This window comes from Galeopterus variegatus, unplaced genomic scaffold, assembly GCF_000696425.1.
Source record: "Galeopterus variegatus unplaced genomic scaffold, G_variegatus-3.0.2 Scaffold8856, whole genome shotgun sequence".
Classification (NCBI taxonomy): Eukaryota; Metazoa; Chordata; class Mammalia; order Dermoptera; family Cynocephalidae; genus Galeopterus; species Galeopterus variegatus.
This window is the reverse complement of record NW_007734967.1, coordinates 1-16,782: the sequence shown is the minus strand read 5'-3', so window position 1 is coordinate 16,782 and position 16,782 is coordinate 1. Positions and strand designations below refer to the sequence as shown.

At 39.8% G+C, this 16,782-nt stretch overlaps 1 protein-coding gene across 1 annotated transcript in view; it reads left to right on the top strand.

The window, feature by feature from the left end:
* CA5B (carbonic anhydrase VB, mitochondrial) overlaps positions 1 to 15,977 on the top strand; it is a 40,073-nt gene extending 24,096 nt beyond the window's left edge. Inside the window, exons 4-8 of the mRNA XM_008593187.1 lie at positions 7,413 to 7,531; positions 8,761 to 8,856; positions 9,411 to 9,473; positions 10,507 to 10,662; positions 14,738 to 15,977. Coding sequence (XP_008591409.1) covers positions 7,413 to 7,531; positions 8,761 to 8,856; positions 9,411 to 9,473; positions 10,507 to 10,662; positions 14,738 to 14,917 — 614 coding nt within the window. The 3' untranslated portion in view covers positions 14,918 to 15,977. The remainder of the gene's footprint in view (positions 1 to 7,412; positions 7,532 to 8,760; positions 8,857 to 9,410; positions 9,474 to 10,506; positions 10,663 to 14,737) is intronic.
* The last annotated feature ends 805 nt before the right edge of the window (positions 15,978 to 16,782 follow it).

The window sequence follows — 16,782 nt, the reverse complement described above, 5'->3', positions numbered from 1 at the left end:
TAAAATTCAAATTATATTGCTTTTGAATTTTTTTTTTTCAAACTACCTGGATATAAACTAATGTGAGTGATTTCAAACACTCAACTTTTGGTGTTTATGGAAGACAGAATGTGATTAATTCTATACAGGTTTCTTATTCCCTTTTTTCTTTTTTTTCTTTTCTTTTTTTTTTCTTAACTGAATTTGACATTATCAAATAGTTTTAATTAGTCTGAAATAATTATTATTTGAAATAGTGTATCTAAAGTGATAGTTCTCAACCAGTGGCAACTTTGCCGCCCTCCCCCCACCCCCCAACCCCTGGGACCAGGGACTGGTGACACTTGGCAACATCTGAAGGCATTTTAGGTGGAGGTGGGGGTTGCAACTGGCATCTAGTAGGTCAAGGTCAGGGCTGCTGCTAAACGTCCAACAGTGCACAGAACAGCATTAACACAGAGTTATCTAGCCTCGAATATCAATAGAGCTGAGGCTGAGAAATCCTGATCTAAAGGAAATTTGTTTTCTCTCATGAATGTGAGGAAATGAGTTCATGAAAGTGATAATGAATGAAGTAAAAAGTGTAACTTAAGGCATAAATAGAAATGTTCACTCCTGTATTTATCCTGGCTCTAGGATTCTCACCCATATATTTGTTTTCTTTGCATTTTCCTAGTGATGCTCTGATACTTAGACATGACCCTCTGGCCCAACTGCAAATAGACTGCTCCTCGAATGGGCTTACTTTCTCTCTGGTTCTCTGCTGTGATTCAGGAAGTATTCGAGTCTGTCCTTAAGGGCATAGGTGGGTCCATGTCTCCCATACTTTTGTTTCTCCTCTGTGGTATGACACAGCCCCCAAGCCTGAACATCAAACTGATGTATCTCAAATAAGGAAGGAGTTGTTCCTTTTCCTTCCAGAGTCAAGGGCATCTTTCCTCATTTTTCCAAAACTCTCAAGTGTGTTTCCATCTCAGCTGGAAGCTTATAATATTATGTTGTGTATAAGGATTTCAGAAATCTTCAGAACAGCAAACTAAATTCCTGTGTTCCGGATGACCATCTCGCACTCTGGTGAGCTCCACTGGTCTCCCTTAGAGCTCTACCATTATCCTTGCCAGAGCTAAACTGATGGGCAGATCCAGTCTATAGAGTACCAACTCTCATACGTTCACTCTGGATGCGCAGCAATCCTTTCAAGTCTCAATCTCATCTAGGTACCTGGCAACCTTCTTTCTTTTCTTCTGAGGATCCTAGGTATTGGTGGGCTTTCTAAAGCCCTTGACAGTCTAGGGACTTTCTCTTACCAATATAGAATACAGTTGGCTCTCCACATCTGTGGGTTCCACATCAATGGATAAAACCAACAGCAGATCAAAAATTTTTTTTTTTTTTGTCCTTTTTGAGACCGGCCGCACCACGCTCAGCCAGTGAGCGCTGTGAGCGCACCGGTCATCCCTATATAGGCTCCGAACCCAGAGCAGGAGCACTGCTGTGCTCCCAGCGCCGCACTCTCCTGAGTGCGCCACGGGCTCGGCCCTCAGAAATATTTTTAAAAAATAAAATAAAAATAACAATGCAATAACAAAAGATTATACAAGTTAAAACAATACAAGGGGCTGGCTCAGTTGGTTAGAGCATGGTGCTGATAACACCAAGGCCCAGGGTTTGATCCCTGTACTGGCCAGCTGCTAAAAAAAAAAAAAAAAAATACAGCATAACAACTATTTAATAGCACTTGCATTGTATTAGGTATTATAAGTAATCTAGAGATAGATGATTTAAAGTATACAGGAGGATACACATAGATTATATGCAAGTACTGTGCCATTTTTTATCAGGGACTTGAGCGTCCATCAGCAGGGTCCTGGAATCAATCCCCTACAGTTACCAAGAGAGGACTGTATATCATTGCTTGATTGAGTTGGAAATCTTAGGAAGTTGTTTAGTGTGTTTCTTAACCAAATGAGTTGAGCCCAAGAACTTCCGGGGCAAATAGCTGTTTGTTTTATTTTTTAGCTGTCTCTTTTTCTTTTGAACAATAGATTCAAGAATTCTTTATCTACCCATTTTCATGGGTAATCTCAGATGAAAAACAAATGACCCACATTTTCATCATAATAGCTCTTTAAATACCTACAAACCCAACTGATTAAATCATTCTTTGATTCTGCCCTCCCTAGGTGAGTCAGTCTCACCCTGTTTTTATAAAATATGCAAGAAAAATTGTAGAGAGGTTGGTAATTGTCCACTTGTTTGGTTGGGAAGGACTAAAACTGATAGTCCCTTTTTATTATGCTTTAATAATTTTCTTTAAGATACCATCAATCTTTAATAAGTATCTCTCTCTCTCTCTTTCAAATTTCAGTGACTGCCTCTTATTTCCTGCTTGTTCTTCACTGCTATTTCTTTCTGCTGTTGCAAAATAATCAATAGCATTCAAAGAAGAAAAAAGAGCAAATGAACATATAAAAAATAAAGAAAAAGTAAAAGAAAGCAAAGACATCCTAGAAATGAAGGCAAGAAACAATTCTAGAAAAGTAAGCATCTAATAAATATCAATGTCTATAAATTTCAAAATACAAAAAAACAGCACCGGGGCTGGCCTGTGGCTCACTCGGGAGAGTGTGGTGCTGATAACACCAAGGCCACAGGTTCGGATCCCATATAGGGATGGCCGGTTTGCTCACTGGGTGAGCGTGGTGCTGACAAAAAAACAGCACCTAAGAAATGCTGCTAAAGTGTGCTTTATAAAGATCTGGGATAAAGTGCAAGGTAAAGGATCTGGGGAAGGTATGTGACAAAAATGAATCATACCAAACCTTATGGGATGCAGCTAAAGCAGTGCTTAAAGGGAAATTTATAGATGAAAATGCATGTAGTAGAGAAGAACTTTCTCAAATCAGTAACCTAGCTTTCCACCTTAAGAAACTAGAAAGGGCAAACTGAACCCAAAGCAAGCAGAAAGAAGGACATAGTAAAGAACAGAGCAGAAATCAAAAGTTGCTTCTTTGGGAAGATCAACAAAGTTGACAAACCTTCAGTTAAGTTGACCAAGAAAACAATAAAAGGGAAGACTCAAATTACTAAAATCTGGAATGAAAGAGGGGTCGACATGACCTACCTTACAGAAATTACAAGGATTATAAGAGAAGGTATGTGAGCATCTCATACCACTATCCTCTGCTGGGTATTGTTTAGTTATTTGGTTCCCCTAAGTAGGACAAGTAAATGATTTTAATGAGTGAGTATGAGAGATTAAAAAAAAAATATCATGGGGAAGGGCGCTAAATTATCCCTGGGCTAACATGGATGATTCCTGTAAATTATCACCGCTGAAATTCCCCTTACTGGCAATGTCCACAGGCATTAACGAGAAGGACAGGTGAATCCCATTGTTCTCCTTCTACAGGTACTTCCTGCCCCATCCCACTTCACTTACTTTGCACTTTGATGGGGGCATTGCCAGTGAACCTAGTAAGAATGCTTTCACAAACATTTTAAGTTCTCCTTCCCTATTTTTGGTCCTACATTTACTTTAAAAACTAAAAATAATTTAATGATTTTTAGTAAATTTACAGAGTTGTGTAACATCTATCACCTGATCCAATTTTAGAACATTTCCATCACCCCAGAAAGATTCCTCATGCCCATTTCCCGCATTTACTTTTATGGTTTTGTGTATTACCTTTCTCTTCATCTTTTTCTCTGCTAGCTCCTTCACTTACGCATTGAAAAGCAAAAGAGGGTAGTGAACATTACAGAGATTGCTTATTGTAAGCCAGACTCTATGCTAGATGTTTTATATTTGTTACCTATTTTTTTATAAGTTTAATCCTTTCTCATTTTACAGCACAGGAAAAACAAAATATCTGTAACCTCAAATACATAAGTATATACTTATCTGATAGATCTTATGACTGTTCTGCTCTCTAATTCACTATCTTCTGTCTTCCTTCTCTGCCCCGTTTCTTGATGACTATACTTCCCCTTCTCATCCAGTCATCTGCCCCACCTGACCCCACCCTTTTCCTTGGCTCTTGCCGAGGTTACCAGTAACATCCTAATTAACAAAACCAACAGACACTTGACAGTCTATTTCTTTAGTTCCTGGTTTCATTGTGGATCTACTAAGTGCCACGCACTGTGCCAGGTGCTCAGAATAGAAAGAGGAAGAAGGGATGGTCCCTGCCTTAAGAGAGTTAAGAGTGTGGTTGGGAGATAGAACCTAGATGAGATGATGCTCATGCAGAGTGCTAAGTGCTGTGACGGAGGTATGCATGTGGGGCTGGTGGGAGAAGGTGGAGGTGACATCTGGGCAGTCTTTGTGGAGGTGGAAGGGTGAGGCAGTGTGATGCTCGTGTTAGGTATTGCTGTGTGTAAAGTGTAGGAAGGAGGCAGCAGAAGAACAAGTTCAGAGGTAGGCAAGAGCCCATTCATGGAGCGTTTTTCAGACCACGCTCATCGACTGGGAATCAGGGCACAGTTTAGCTTGGTGCTCTGGCTCTGGGTCTCTCATAGGGCTGTGATCAAGATGTTAGCCTTGGTTGGGGTCTCGTCTCAAGGCTCCTCTGGCAAAGGATCCTCTTCCAAACTCACTCAAGTGGCTATTAGTGGGATTCAGTTTGTCTCAGGGCCTTCATTCTTGGGGACTGATGGCAGGGGCCACTGTCATGTCCTTGCCATGTGGGCCTCTCCATAGGGCAGCTCACAACATGGCAACTGCCTTCATCAAAGCAAGCAAGCAAAGTCAGGGAGGGCAAGCAGGATGGAAGCCAGAGTCTTTCTGTAACCTAATCCTAAAGGTGACATCCCATCACTTTTGCCCTTAGAAGCAAGTCATGAGATCCAGCTCACACTCAGGGAGGGGATTATACAAAATTGTGAATACCAGGAGATGCGGATCATTGGGCATCGGCTAAGAAGCTGCCAGCACACATGGCTAATGACACATAGCCGATTAATTCAAACTGAGGTCCTTGTCCTACATACTACATACTCTTAGCCACATTATACAGTAGAATTACCTCCCTGTCTCCTCTCTCCCTTGTGTACAATTTGTTTTGGTGTCCAGCACATGGTGAGGACTTAATGATCTTTCTAGCTAGCAAGTGCCTGAGTCAGATGCCTGGGCCTCTAACTTCTGTCCCAAGGCTCACGAATGTAGACATACCCACAGGCCAGGGAATTAATGAGAATGAGCAAGGCTGTGAGAGTTTGAGAAAAATGGCAGCTCGTCGACAGTGAAGACCTATCTAAAGGGGCGGCCTACTGTCTCCCAGTGGGATTGTGTGCCCATCATGGCCAGGGCATCTCGTTTTCACAGGTCAAATTGGAAATGTGGGTTTTTATATGAAATTGCCCAGCTTTAAATGTTGATATCTAATTACAAAATGTGTTTAGTACTTTGTGAATCAACACTGTGTGGGTGAGTCAAAACACACCTGAAGACGAATTCTGCACCCTTCCCTTCCCTTGCAGCCACCCATTGGTGATGTCTCTTCTCTGTCCTGCTCATTATCTTTGGAGGAGACACAGTTAGGGTGCAGGAAATGTTGCCAGTATTGTTCTAGGGATAGGACAGAAAAGCTAGCCCTTTCCACTGCCCTGGTCAGTTAACTTGGGACCAGAACTTCAATTTTGTTCAACAGATTGGATTCAGTATTTGCCAAAATCGTGCTCACAATATACAGCTGACATAGAAAAATAAGATTTTTTTTTTTTTACAGTCCTCCTATTAGTGAATCATGTGGTATTATTCTCTGCATCTTTCCTGCCCCCCTCCCCCAAACAGAAGTGGTCATTGGTATCTTCACGTGCCTCTTACAAAACTTTTTTTAGAGGAAATTATGTAAGTACTTTTCAAAAGTGGTAAGATACATAACAGACCACTGCGTGACGTATTCTGTGTATTTGGTCCTTGGGATCGCTGTTCTTGTTTATTTGTGTGCATACAATTAAACTAATGATGTAATAAACAGTAAAAATCATTAAACTGGATGAGATGGATAGTTTTAGTGTTGTTCATTGCCAGGGTCTGAGGGGATGGAAGAAATGAGGAACTAAAAGGCCTTGGCAAATTTAAGAAAAAAAATCAGGAAGGATGACTTTAAAAACTTGTCTTAGGGCCGAGCCCGTGGCGCACTCGGGAGAGGGTGGCGATGGGAGCACAGCAGCGCTCCCGCTGCGGGTTCGGATCCTATATAGGGATGACCGGTGCACTCACAGCACTCACTGGCTGAGCGCGGTGCGGCCGGTCTCAAAAAAAGGACAAAAAGAAAAAAAAAAACAAATAAACTTGTCTTAACTGAATATTTTGCCTATCATGTATTGATTTCACAAGTTCCAGAACAGCCTAGTCTAAACAAAAGCTATTTATTATCCACCACGGTAAGAACAGTGGTAAAGTGTATGGATGGCTAACATTGTTCATTCTGTCCAATGGGAGCTAGGTGACAATTTTTGGTTTTTTAGTTGACAATAATTATATATATTTATGGGGTACAATGTGATGTTTTAACATAAGTATACAGTATGGAATGATTATAGCAAACTAATTAACATACCCATCACCTCACATACTTATCATTTTTTTGTAGTAAAAACATTTAAAATCTACTCTTTTAGCAATTTTGAAACATACATTGTTATTAACTATGGTGAGCATGCTGTGCAAAGGATCTTGAAAAATTCTTCCTCTCTAACTGAAACTTTGTACCCTTTGACCAACATCTCTCAGGTGATCATTTTTGGCTTGTAAATTTCCTATTGCAGTTCAATGAAGGGGAAAGAAACACTGATAGCTTCAAAAAGTGAAAAGCAGGGCCAGCCCGGTGGCGCACTGCTACAGTGCGCCGCTTGGGAGTGCAGTGGCGCTCCCGCCGAGGGTTCGGATCCCACATACAGACCGGTTCCCGCTCACTGGCTGAGCGAGGTGCGGGCCCAACACCGAGGGTTGCGATCCCGTTGCCGGTCCCGGTCCGGTACGGGCGTGACACTGAGGGTTGCGATCCGTTGCCGGACACGAAAAAAGACAAAAAGGAAAAAAAAAAAAAGTGAAAAGCAAAGTGTCAGTACATAAAAGGAGAGTATCTTTTGTCCTTATATTTCAGTTTTAGGAGATTGTGTTGGATAAATATGCTGAAATTTGCATTTTATTGCACATAAAAGAAAACCAGACACAGTAAAAATAGAATATAAAGATAAGTCAAGAACTGGCCTTTAACAATTGTATGTAGCTTGCAATGTGGTTGAATCTTGGTGTCAACTCAGTCTTGCATCAACCACATGGAAATCCAGTTTATTAAACACTTGTATATAATACAGCATACTCCATTTAAGACAGTCCACATAAAGAGTCCACCCACAGATTAGCCTTTCCCCCACAGTCCCATAAATAACCGTCCCCTGAATTTTTGGATGTGCCATTTCAGTGATTGAGGGAGGACCCCTGGAACACAACTACCGATTGAAGCAGTTCCATTTTCACTGGGGAGCCATCAACGCCTGGGGCTCTGAGCACACCGTGGACAGCAAATGCTACCCAGCAGAGGTATGTAAGGTCAGGAAGAGTGATATGTGTGGAGAAGTGGGGATACTTCTGAGGTTTCTAGGTCTAAGAAATTATCAGGAAGAATCAGGTGATTCCTGTGAATGTAAATAGCTCCCTCAGGGACATATTTGATCATTCCCAGATTAGACATGTAAAAATGGTAACTTCCCTCATCTCAAATAATATAGCTGAAATGAACCTTAATATTCTGAAAGAATTCTAAGCTAGGCTTAAATCACAGCCTAAAGTAATCACCCAGGCAACAGTGCAGGGCCCCAAGGTCAGGTTAATCCTGGGGCCGGCCCGTGGCTCACTCGGGAGAGTGCGGTGCTGGTAACACCAAGGCCACGGGTTCGGGTCCCATATAGGGATGGCTGGTTGGCTCACTGACTGAGCATGGTGCTGACAACACCAAATCAAGGGTTAAGATCCCCTTACCGATCATCTTTTTAAAAAAAAAAAGGTTAGGTTAATCCAAATGAGAGACGGTGGGAGCCTAAATGAAGGCTGTGGCAATAGAAATAGAGAAAAAGAGCAAGATTTATCAAGCATTTCTGAAATAAAAGCAACATTACTTGGAGGTTGGGTCCTCTTCTGGAGAGAAGGTGAATTTAGCCGTGACCTCGAGATGTCTCACTCGGGAAGCTGGATGATAATCATTCATGAATGACGGATGAGGAATAATTTGTAGGGAAATATAAGGAAAGCATAAAGAAATAGAATCTCTTGACAAATTTTTCCCTAATTTAGTTTTAAATGTTATGTTAAAAATAAAAATACATTTCAAGTGGTTATCCTTCAAAGAAGAAATTTGTCTTCAACTCCTGTTTAATTTCCATAGGGAGAATCTACTTCTCTCAGTATAAACACCTTCTCTCCTTTAGATGCAAAAAAGGCTTTTAGATATTAGCATTTCTTGCAAATCAGGATGGCAAGGGACAGATGTTAATCCCTCACTAAAATGTTATTTTGCTATATGAATTTTCTTTTATTTTTTCCCCATATAAATCCCTCTATTCCTAAGTAGTATTAATTGCTGCTCTTGCCTAAATTTCTTCCTGTTCTTTATTATTATTTCATTTTGTAGCAGTTTGTCATATGCTTTTCTCAGTGGCTTTATGTTGGGTGAGGAAACATGTTTAAATATCATATGTGGAATGAGACTCTCAGTTTATTTTGGAGCAATCCTGTATGGTCATGTGTTAAACCCTCTTTTAATGGTGTTTCAGTTGCACTTGGTGCATTGGAATGCTGTCAAATTTGAAAGCTTCGAGGATGCAGCACTGGAAGAAGATGGTTTGGCTGTGATAGGAGTATTTTTAAAGGTAACAAAAATCTCACCAACTTTAAATGATGTTTTGTATCCTAGCATAAAAAGATAGAACATTACAATATTGTTATTTACTTTAAGAATAGTGGGATCAATACACTGATGAAAATAAACAATGGTTAAAATACAAGATTGTTACAAATATATTTCAAATAGGATAAAAATGCACAGTTCAATGGAGTAGTTGCAAGCCACATGTGGCCATTGAGCACTTGAAATGTGGCTACTGCAAATGTGGAACAATTTTTAATTTTATTTAATTTTAATTAATGTAAATGTCAGTTGAAGAACTGACACTTAAATGGAACTGGGGGCACCTTTCCCTGCAGGCACGCTGACCTTGTCAGCAAAGAGCCTGCTCATTTGTTCTGTGTCTGATTTAATTTAGAGATGTTTATAATAACATTCTAAATTACCAGTGTAAGTGTTTCAACCCTGTGGTTTGTTTTTATGTAATCACCAGGTGGTTAATTTGAATTCCCATTTTGTTAGAGTTTTTACACCGAGATGTCCATTGTTTTTAATACTTTCTCATTGATTGTTCTTTAGCTAGGCAAGCATCATAAAGAACTACAGAAGTTGGTGGATATTTTGCCATCAATTAAGCATAAGGTAATATTTTTTTCCTAAGTCACTTGAAATATATCTTGTGTTTCAATCTCAGAATGGAGACATTAACAAGGCACTTTGAATCAGGAAGTATAATTAAGTGAACTGTATTCAGGCTCTCTTTGAACATTGCCTTAGAAGGAGACTTGCTATTTATGATGCTGTGTTGAAAGAGCCCCTGGCCTCGGGTCACATTACAGGGAGCAGAAGTGATTGCGTTGGTGATCACTGAGCTTTCTGGTTTTACTGCCATGCCTCTGAGGACTTGGGGATTTAGGAACATACTGCTGTCCTCTGTTCTGTTCCTGATGCACTGGTTCCTTCTAAGTCCTTGTGAAAACACTCAGCGCAGCCTTCTTCTCTCTAGCTGCCCTCCCAAGGTGGAGAGCAGAGAAAAGTTTTACAGAAACTTGACTTGTCCAGCTATAAAGAAAAATGACTCCTCTCCTTCAGGCTGGATACCTTTGTCCAACCCCCAAGATTAATTCTTCAATATTCAGAATCCCAAAGGGGCCTCTTCCTGGAAGTCCATATATTCCCCCATCCCTCTGTCCCTCTACCTCTTTCTCCTTTCCATCTCCCTCTTTTTCCCTTTCTCTGTCTCTCCCGTTAGTCCAGGATTGTGGCTCCTCCTGATTTGCATTTCATTTTAAAGGGACAATTCTTTGTTAGTCTCTCTTGGAAAGGGCGGGGTGGGGGGGGGAAGCTAAGAAGCCTCCTTGTTTCTGCACCAGCCAATGCCTAATACCTCCCAACGATACTCAGAGGAAACTAAACTCACTAGAATTGAGGAAGAACAAGGTTTGGGCTGTTTTCCCACTGAGGAGTAACAGAAATACACAGCTGATTACAGAAACAAAGCGTGGGCATGATTCTGTCCCAAACAGTGACTCTTCAGGGAGCTGCCCAGAGGTACCCAGAGGTACCCAGGACCACTGCTGGTACCTGGACAACCATAAGAATCATCACCTCGTCATGCGATTCCTGAGTGTTTCACCACTAAATAATGACTTGGTGACCCCCGTCTCTTGGCCAGGACACCCTCGTGGAATTTGGGTCATTCAACCCTTCATGCCTGATGCCCACCTGCCCGGATTACTGGACCTATTCAGGATCTCTGACTACCCCGCCCCTCTCCGAGTCTGTCACCTGGATCATTAAGAAGCAGCCAGTCGAAGTTGATCATGATCAGGTACATTCTTTCCACAATTTCCACCTAAGGAAATCCTAGTCTGCCTGTTTAAAACAAGGCTGGGCTCAAACTTTGGCATCAGTTTTAATGTCTTGTAATGCTTGTACATTTTTATTGAAATATGCTAATGTCTTGTTTCAGTTTGCAGATGAATTTGGGGATGCTTCAAATTAACTATAGGGAAGAGCTAAAGCATAGAAGAACATAAGCTTTTTTCTTCTGTACTGGACAGTGACATATGTTTTATGCATTGCGTGTTTTACAAATAATTTTATGAATCTCTATATAGTCAAGACTCTTTTAAATGGAAGAGTGAAGACTGGAAATGGATGTGTTTGCAGGGATGGAAAAACTCCACCACCATCCTCTTAGGGTCCCAGCTGGGTTCAAGAATTAAATTGACATAATACAGATTAACAGGAACAGGAGAAAAGCATAATAAAAATTTTACGTGGCATAGGAGTCCTTATAAAGAAATGAAGACCCAAAGAAGTAGAGTGAGTTCCTTATATACTGAATTGGACAAAGAGTACTAAGTTGCAAAGAAGCAACTAAATTATGTAGGGGGGGCTTAAAAGATGAGTGATCCTAACAAGATCTGTACAGCATTCTGTCTGTGTCAACTTCTCATCCTTGAGGGTAATGATGTTGCATCTTTCTAGTATAGAAAGGGCGTGTTTCACATGGAAATTTCATCTTCTGCTTTTAAGAAACAGCATGAAGGTCAAAGTGATCTTTTTGCATCTGCTATTTCTCAAATGTCTTTAACTTAAATAGTCAATATCCCGGGGTGGTATATTTTAATCCCTTCATATTCAAAACCCTTTAAAATCCTTAAGAGAGTTTTGCTGTAGAATCTCAAGATAAAAACAGAATCCAACAACATCTGCTTGGAAATTTTAATGTAAGTTAGTTGTTCTGATCTTGGGATTTATTTTTCCCTTAAAAACTACGTATAAATGGTGGTTACTTTGTCAATACAACAAAATCCTGTTTAATTCATAATATAACTAAACTAAAATAATTTTTGCTCATACTTGCTTTATGGCATTTTTATTAATTACAAAGAATTTTCACAAGAACAAAAGCTTCCAGTTTTTTTATTATACAGTCAGCTAAAAGATACAATGATGTAATGATATAATGGGAAAAAAAACCTATTTATAATGGAATCAAAACTATAAAATACTTTGGAATAAGTTTAACAAGGAAAGTTAACATGAAAACTTAAAATGTTCCTGAAGGACACAAAAGAGACTTGAATTAATAAAACTAATGCCATATTATTGGAGAGGAAGACATCATAAAGACACCTTTGATGTCAATTCTCCTTAAGTTGTTATTCTCCATGAATTGTTTATTCTCCATAAATTTAATGTGGTCCCAATAAACATACTAATAGGACTTTTAAATAGATATGCTACTTCTAAACTCGTGTAAAAACAAATGTGAATAGCCAGAAAATATCTTTAAAAAGAAAATGAGGAATGATTAAACTCACAAGGTTATAAAGCCTCAATAATTAAGTAACATGGGACAGGCACACGAATAAAGAGATCAATCAAGGGAAGTGTATTAGGCAGGGTTCTCCAGAGAAACAGAACCAACAGGAGAGATAAAGATAGAGACAGAGAAAGAGATTTATCATAAGGTATTGGCTTATGCAATTATGGAGGCTGAGAATCCCACAATATGACATCTGTAAGCTGGAGACCCAAGAAAGCCAGTGGTGTAGTTCAAAGGCCTGATAGCCAGAGAGCTGATGATGTAGATTCCAGTCCACGTCTGAAGGCCTGAGAACCAGGAGCTTCAAAGGCAGGAGAAGATCGATGCCCCAGCTCAAGCAGTAGGCAGAAAGCAAATTTAACCTTCCTCTGCCTTTTTGTTCTATTCAGGCCTTCATTGGATTGGATGATGCCCACCCACATCGGGGAGGGCGATTTGCTTTACTCAGTTTGCCAATTCAAATGCTAATCTCATCTGGAAACACTCGCACAGACACTCTCAGAATGTTTAACCGAATATCTAGGCACCCCATGGCCTAGTCAAGTTGACACATAAAATTAATCTTCACAGGAAGAAAATAGTAAGTTCAGAAATATGTCCAAATACATACGAGAATTTATCTTGTGATAAAGATAGCGTCTCAGCTCAATGAGGGGAAAAAGATAGAGTATTCAGTACATGCTGCTGGGGAACAACTGAGCAGATATTTGGGAGAAAAAATTGAAGCCTTATACAAGAATATATCACAGATGTATTAAATGTAAAAAGTACCACCATAAAAGTACTAGAATAAGCAGAGGAAAATCCTTTCATACCTCCAAATGAAGGAAGCTTTTCTTACTATAAATTGAAACCAGAAGTCTTAAAGAAAGCAACTAGTAAATTAGACTACATAATTTTCGAAAAAAATTTCTGTATGATGAAGACCACAAATGACAAAATACAGAGCTTGAGCCCATAAGCCTGGGCTTTGTGGCCTGTACATTTAGTCTACTACTGTCTTTCATATTAAAAAATTGACATAACACTGAAAAATAAATAAAGTAAATAAATCAGAGGGTCAGTGGCCCATATGAGGACTTTTCTTTTTTTTTTTTTTGTCCTGTGGCTGGCTGGTACAGGACTTTTTAAATAAAATTTCAATACAGAAAATTTAGTAAGAAAAAAAATGTTACCTGTCATTTATAATTCTAGTTGCCTATAATCTTACCATTCAGTTTAATCATTGTTTGGGTAAATCCTCTGGTCTTTTATCTATACAGATATACATAAATCCTTCTGGTCCTTTGCCTATATAAATATGCATCATTTTTATAACATGGAATCATTCTATACATACCATTTTACTGCTCCTTTTATTCAGTGATGTGTGGAACATTTTCTAGATAATAAACATTATCTTCAATATTATTTTTAAGGGCTACATACGAGTCAATTTTATAGATCTAATGTCCTATGTTACTGGTACCTGAGCTATTTCAAATCTTTCGCAATTAGCTGAATAAAAATAAACATTAGCTACTTGCACAGCTTCCTAATTAAAGAGGGCATATGTGTCATTTGCAAGTGCAGCCATTGTGTCCAGTGCTTGCCTCTGGTCATAGTCCTGACTCTTCAGCTATACTTGGCCTGAAGTCTTTGTTCCAAACAAATCACATGCTTGCTGACTGTGTCCCAGGCTATCTTCTCCCCAGCTACAGTAAGCCGGATTGACTGAGGGGAAATGTGAACGGGTTCCTGGCTGGCATGAAATAAAGTGTTCCATAGCACGGTTGCCCAGAAAGCCAAGGGGCTATTGATTGAGGTCACGTCAGAGAACAAGCCCTTGATAGTTTGGGTTGCTCCTTTTGTGTTGAGCTGTACTGTCCAATACATTAGCCACCAGCCACATGTTAAATTTAAATTTAAATATACGTAAATTTCAATTAAATTAAATAAAAAATTTAAGTCCTTAGTCACACTAGCCACATTTTACGTGCTCACTAGCCATATGTGGCTTGTGGCTTGTGGCTACCAGAATGGACCATGCAGAGGACATTTCCATCATTGCAGAAAGTTCTATAGGGCAGCACCAGCAGGGAGCATGCCACTGCCAGTTAAGACATCTATATACATTGCTTTGCCCACCATGCCCAGGTGTGACAGGCAATCGAGAATACATTTTTTATGTTGACACTTCAGTTCAATTTTTAAAAAAAAAGGCATTTTTTTGCACTGTTACTATATGCATCAGTTCTTTCCTTTATTATCTTCTAAGCTGGCTACTTCGCTCATTTAAAGATGCGATTCCTTGGTAAATGGCTAATATATGGGGGACAGGGCCTTTGACCCCACTGTTTGGATCCGAAGGGCTCCACCAGTTTTACCACCTCCTGCTGCTCTCCCCACACAACAACAACCAGGCATTTTATTCCCTGTCAAATGGTAAAGGCATCCTTACCCAGAAATAAGTTCTCTGGTATCCAAGCTGAAGCAAATATTTCAGAATTGTAAAAATGGAAGTAATTTATTCATAAGGTAAAGCTGGTTTTCTATTAAAATTATTTATGCTTTCTGTTTCTATTTCTAGCTTGAGCAATTTCGGACCCTGCTTTTCACTTCCAAGGGGGAGCAAGAGAAAAAAATGGTGGACAACTTCCGCCCCCTGCAGCCCCTGATGAATCGCACTGTCCGCTCGTCTTTCCGGCATGATTATGTGCTGAATATACAGGCCAGATCCAAGCCGGCCACCAGCCAAACACCACCCTAAGACATTCATATTAGGCAGTATTTTGCTTTAACATATTCTAGCTTTTTAAAAATTTTTAACTAGACTATTCTAAATGCCCAAATTTAATAACATTTATTGATGTGCATTTCTTGGTATGGGAGTGCTTTTAGGAAAGCTATTTGGTAACCAAATTGTTACTTTTATTGACAATGATGTTTATCCTTAAGTATCAACAAGAGTCACCAGTTTCTCCTACAGCAACCTGTTGGTAATTGCAATATCTTTTTATGTCTGACATTTTTGAGCTATCTTCTTATGTTTACCAATTAGTGGTTCTATAGAGTTATAAGTAGGGATTATAATGAAAATGTTTGACATTTATGTCTGACATTTTTGAGCTACCTTTTTATGTTTACCAATTCTACAGAGTTCTATAGAGTTCTAAGTAGGGATTATAATGCAAACAACTGGTGAGGCCCAGACTCTGACCATCCAGAACACAGGATTTCAGAAACAGCCACGGGGCCCTGACGGGTGCTTCCTGGCTGAACATTGGCCATGGTTTTAGGTATATCATATTTCAAAACATGAATGTGTGTTCTTTTATAAGGGCTTTTTGTTGAGTATATTCGCTTCAATCTTTAGTTGTTATTACTAGTACATGATATGCTTACTATCAATTTATGATATAGAAAATATATTTTGTAATCATAAGAAAACAAGGACTTTTACTATATCTGGAAATCCTTTTGCATTTCTGAAGATCAGGTATTTTACCTAAAGGCTTGATCATATAGAAAGCATATGCAGAACATTTTAATGAAAATGCTTAAAGTGCCTAGAACTTAGAATTCTTTCATGGTACACTTATAATTTTCAAAGGACTAATAATCTAATAGTCTGTAGTTTATATTATTATTTTATATTATTTGTACACTTACATAGAAGATAATGATAATATTTCTCACAGTGGCAGAGCTAGCTTGGCTTCCCTTTAAAACTATCTGAACTTGATAGGTTGCGCAAAGAGTATAAAGAAATATCATGATTTGTAAGAATGAATATGCTAATAATAAATAAAAATTTGAAATAAAAACTATCTGAACTTTATTTTATTTACTCATTAGTCAGGGTTCTTTGCAAGGCAGATGATCAACTTAAATCTCCCAATTTATACAGTGGTTTAGAATACTTTTGTTTCAGTAATAGGGAGAAAAACTTGTCAGGCAAAAATCTAAAATCTTGATAATTCAGGCCTTCTGATTCTAAGATGGCGACGGGTCTGGAGCGGCCGTGACAGGAGACAGCGCGATCCTGTGAGCCGTGCGCTGTGATACCAGAGTATTGATTGCATTTCCAAGAGCAACAAAAGGCGAATAATTCTTTCAACAACGATCCTACATCGACAAACAAGTGGCAGCAGGTTCGAGGTTTTGGGGCCGACACAGAGGAGGACTCCCGAGAGCGCCCAAGCCCGGCTACGGGAACAAACGATCAGCCCAGACAACAAAGGCCAGGAAAGCCAGCGCGCCAGACCGGCCCNAGTTGCATGTTAACTGCCTTTTCTATGCAGGCCTGGGAAGTACACGGCACATCTCTGATTGAGGGCCAGAAGCTGTGCTGAGCACTGGGTCTGCACGACTCCGGTTAGGCCTCACCACAACCCTGTGGAACAGGTTCTGCTATCCCCTCCATTCTACAAGTGAGGAGACTGAGGCTCCGTGACGTTTCATATCTTGCTCTTGGACACACCACTGCTACATGGCAGTGCTGGAATTCAAATCCAGTTCTGTCTCACTCCAGGATTTACACCACTGAATTCTACTCCTGCTGGAGTAAGAAAGTCAGGCCCCCAGATGGGCCGGCCCGGTGGCGCACTGCTACAGTGCGCCGCTTGGGAGTGC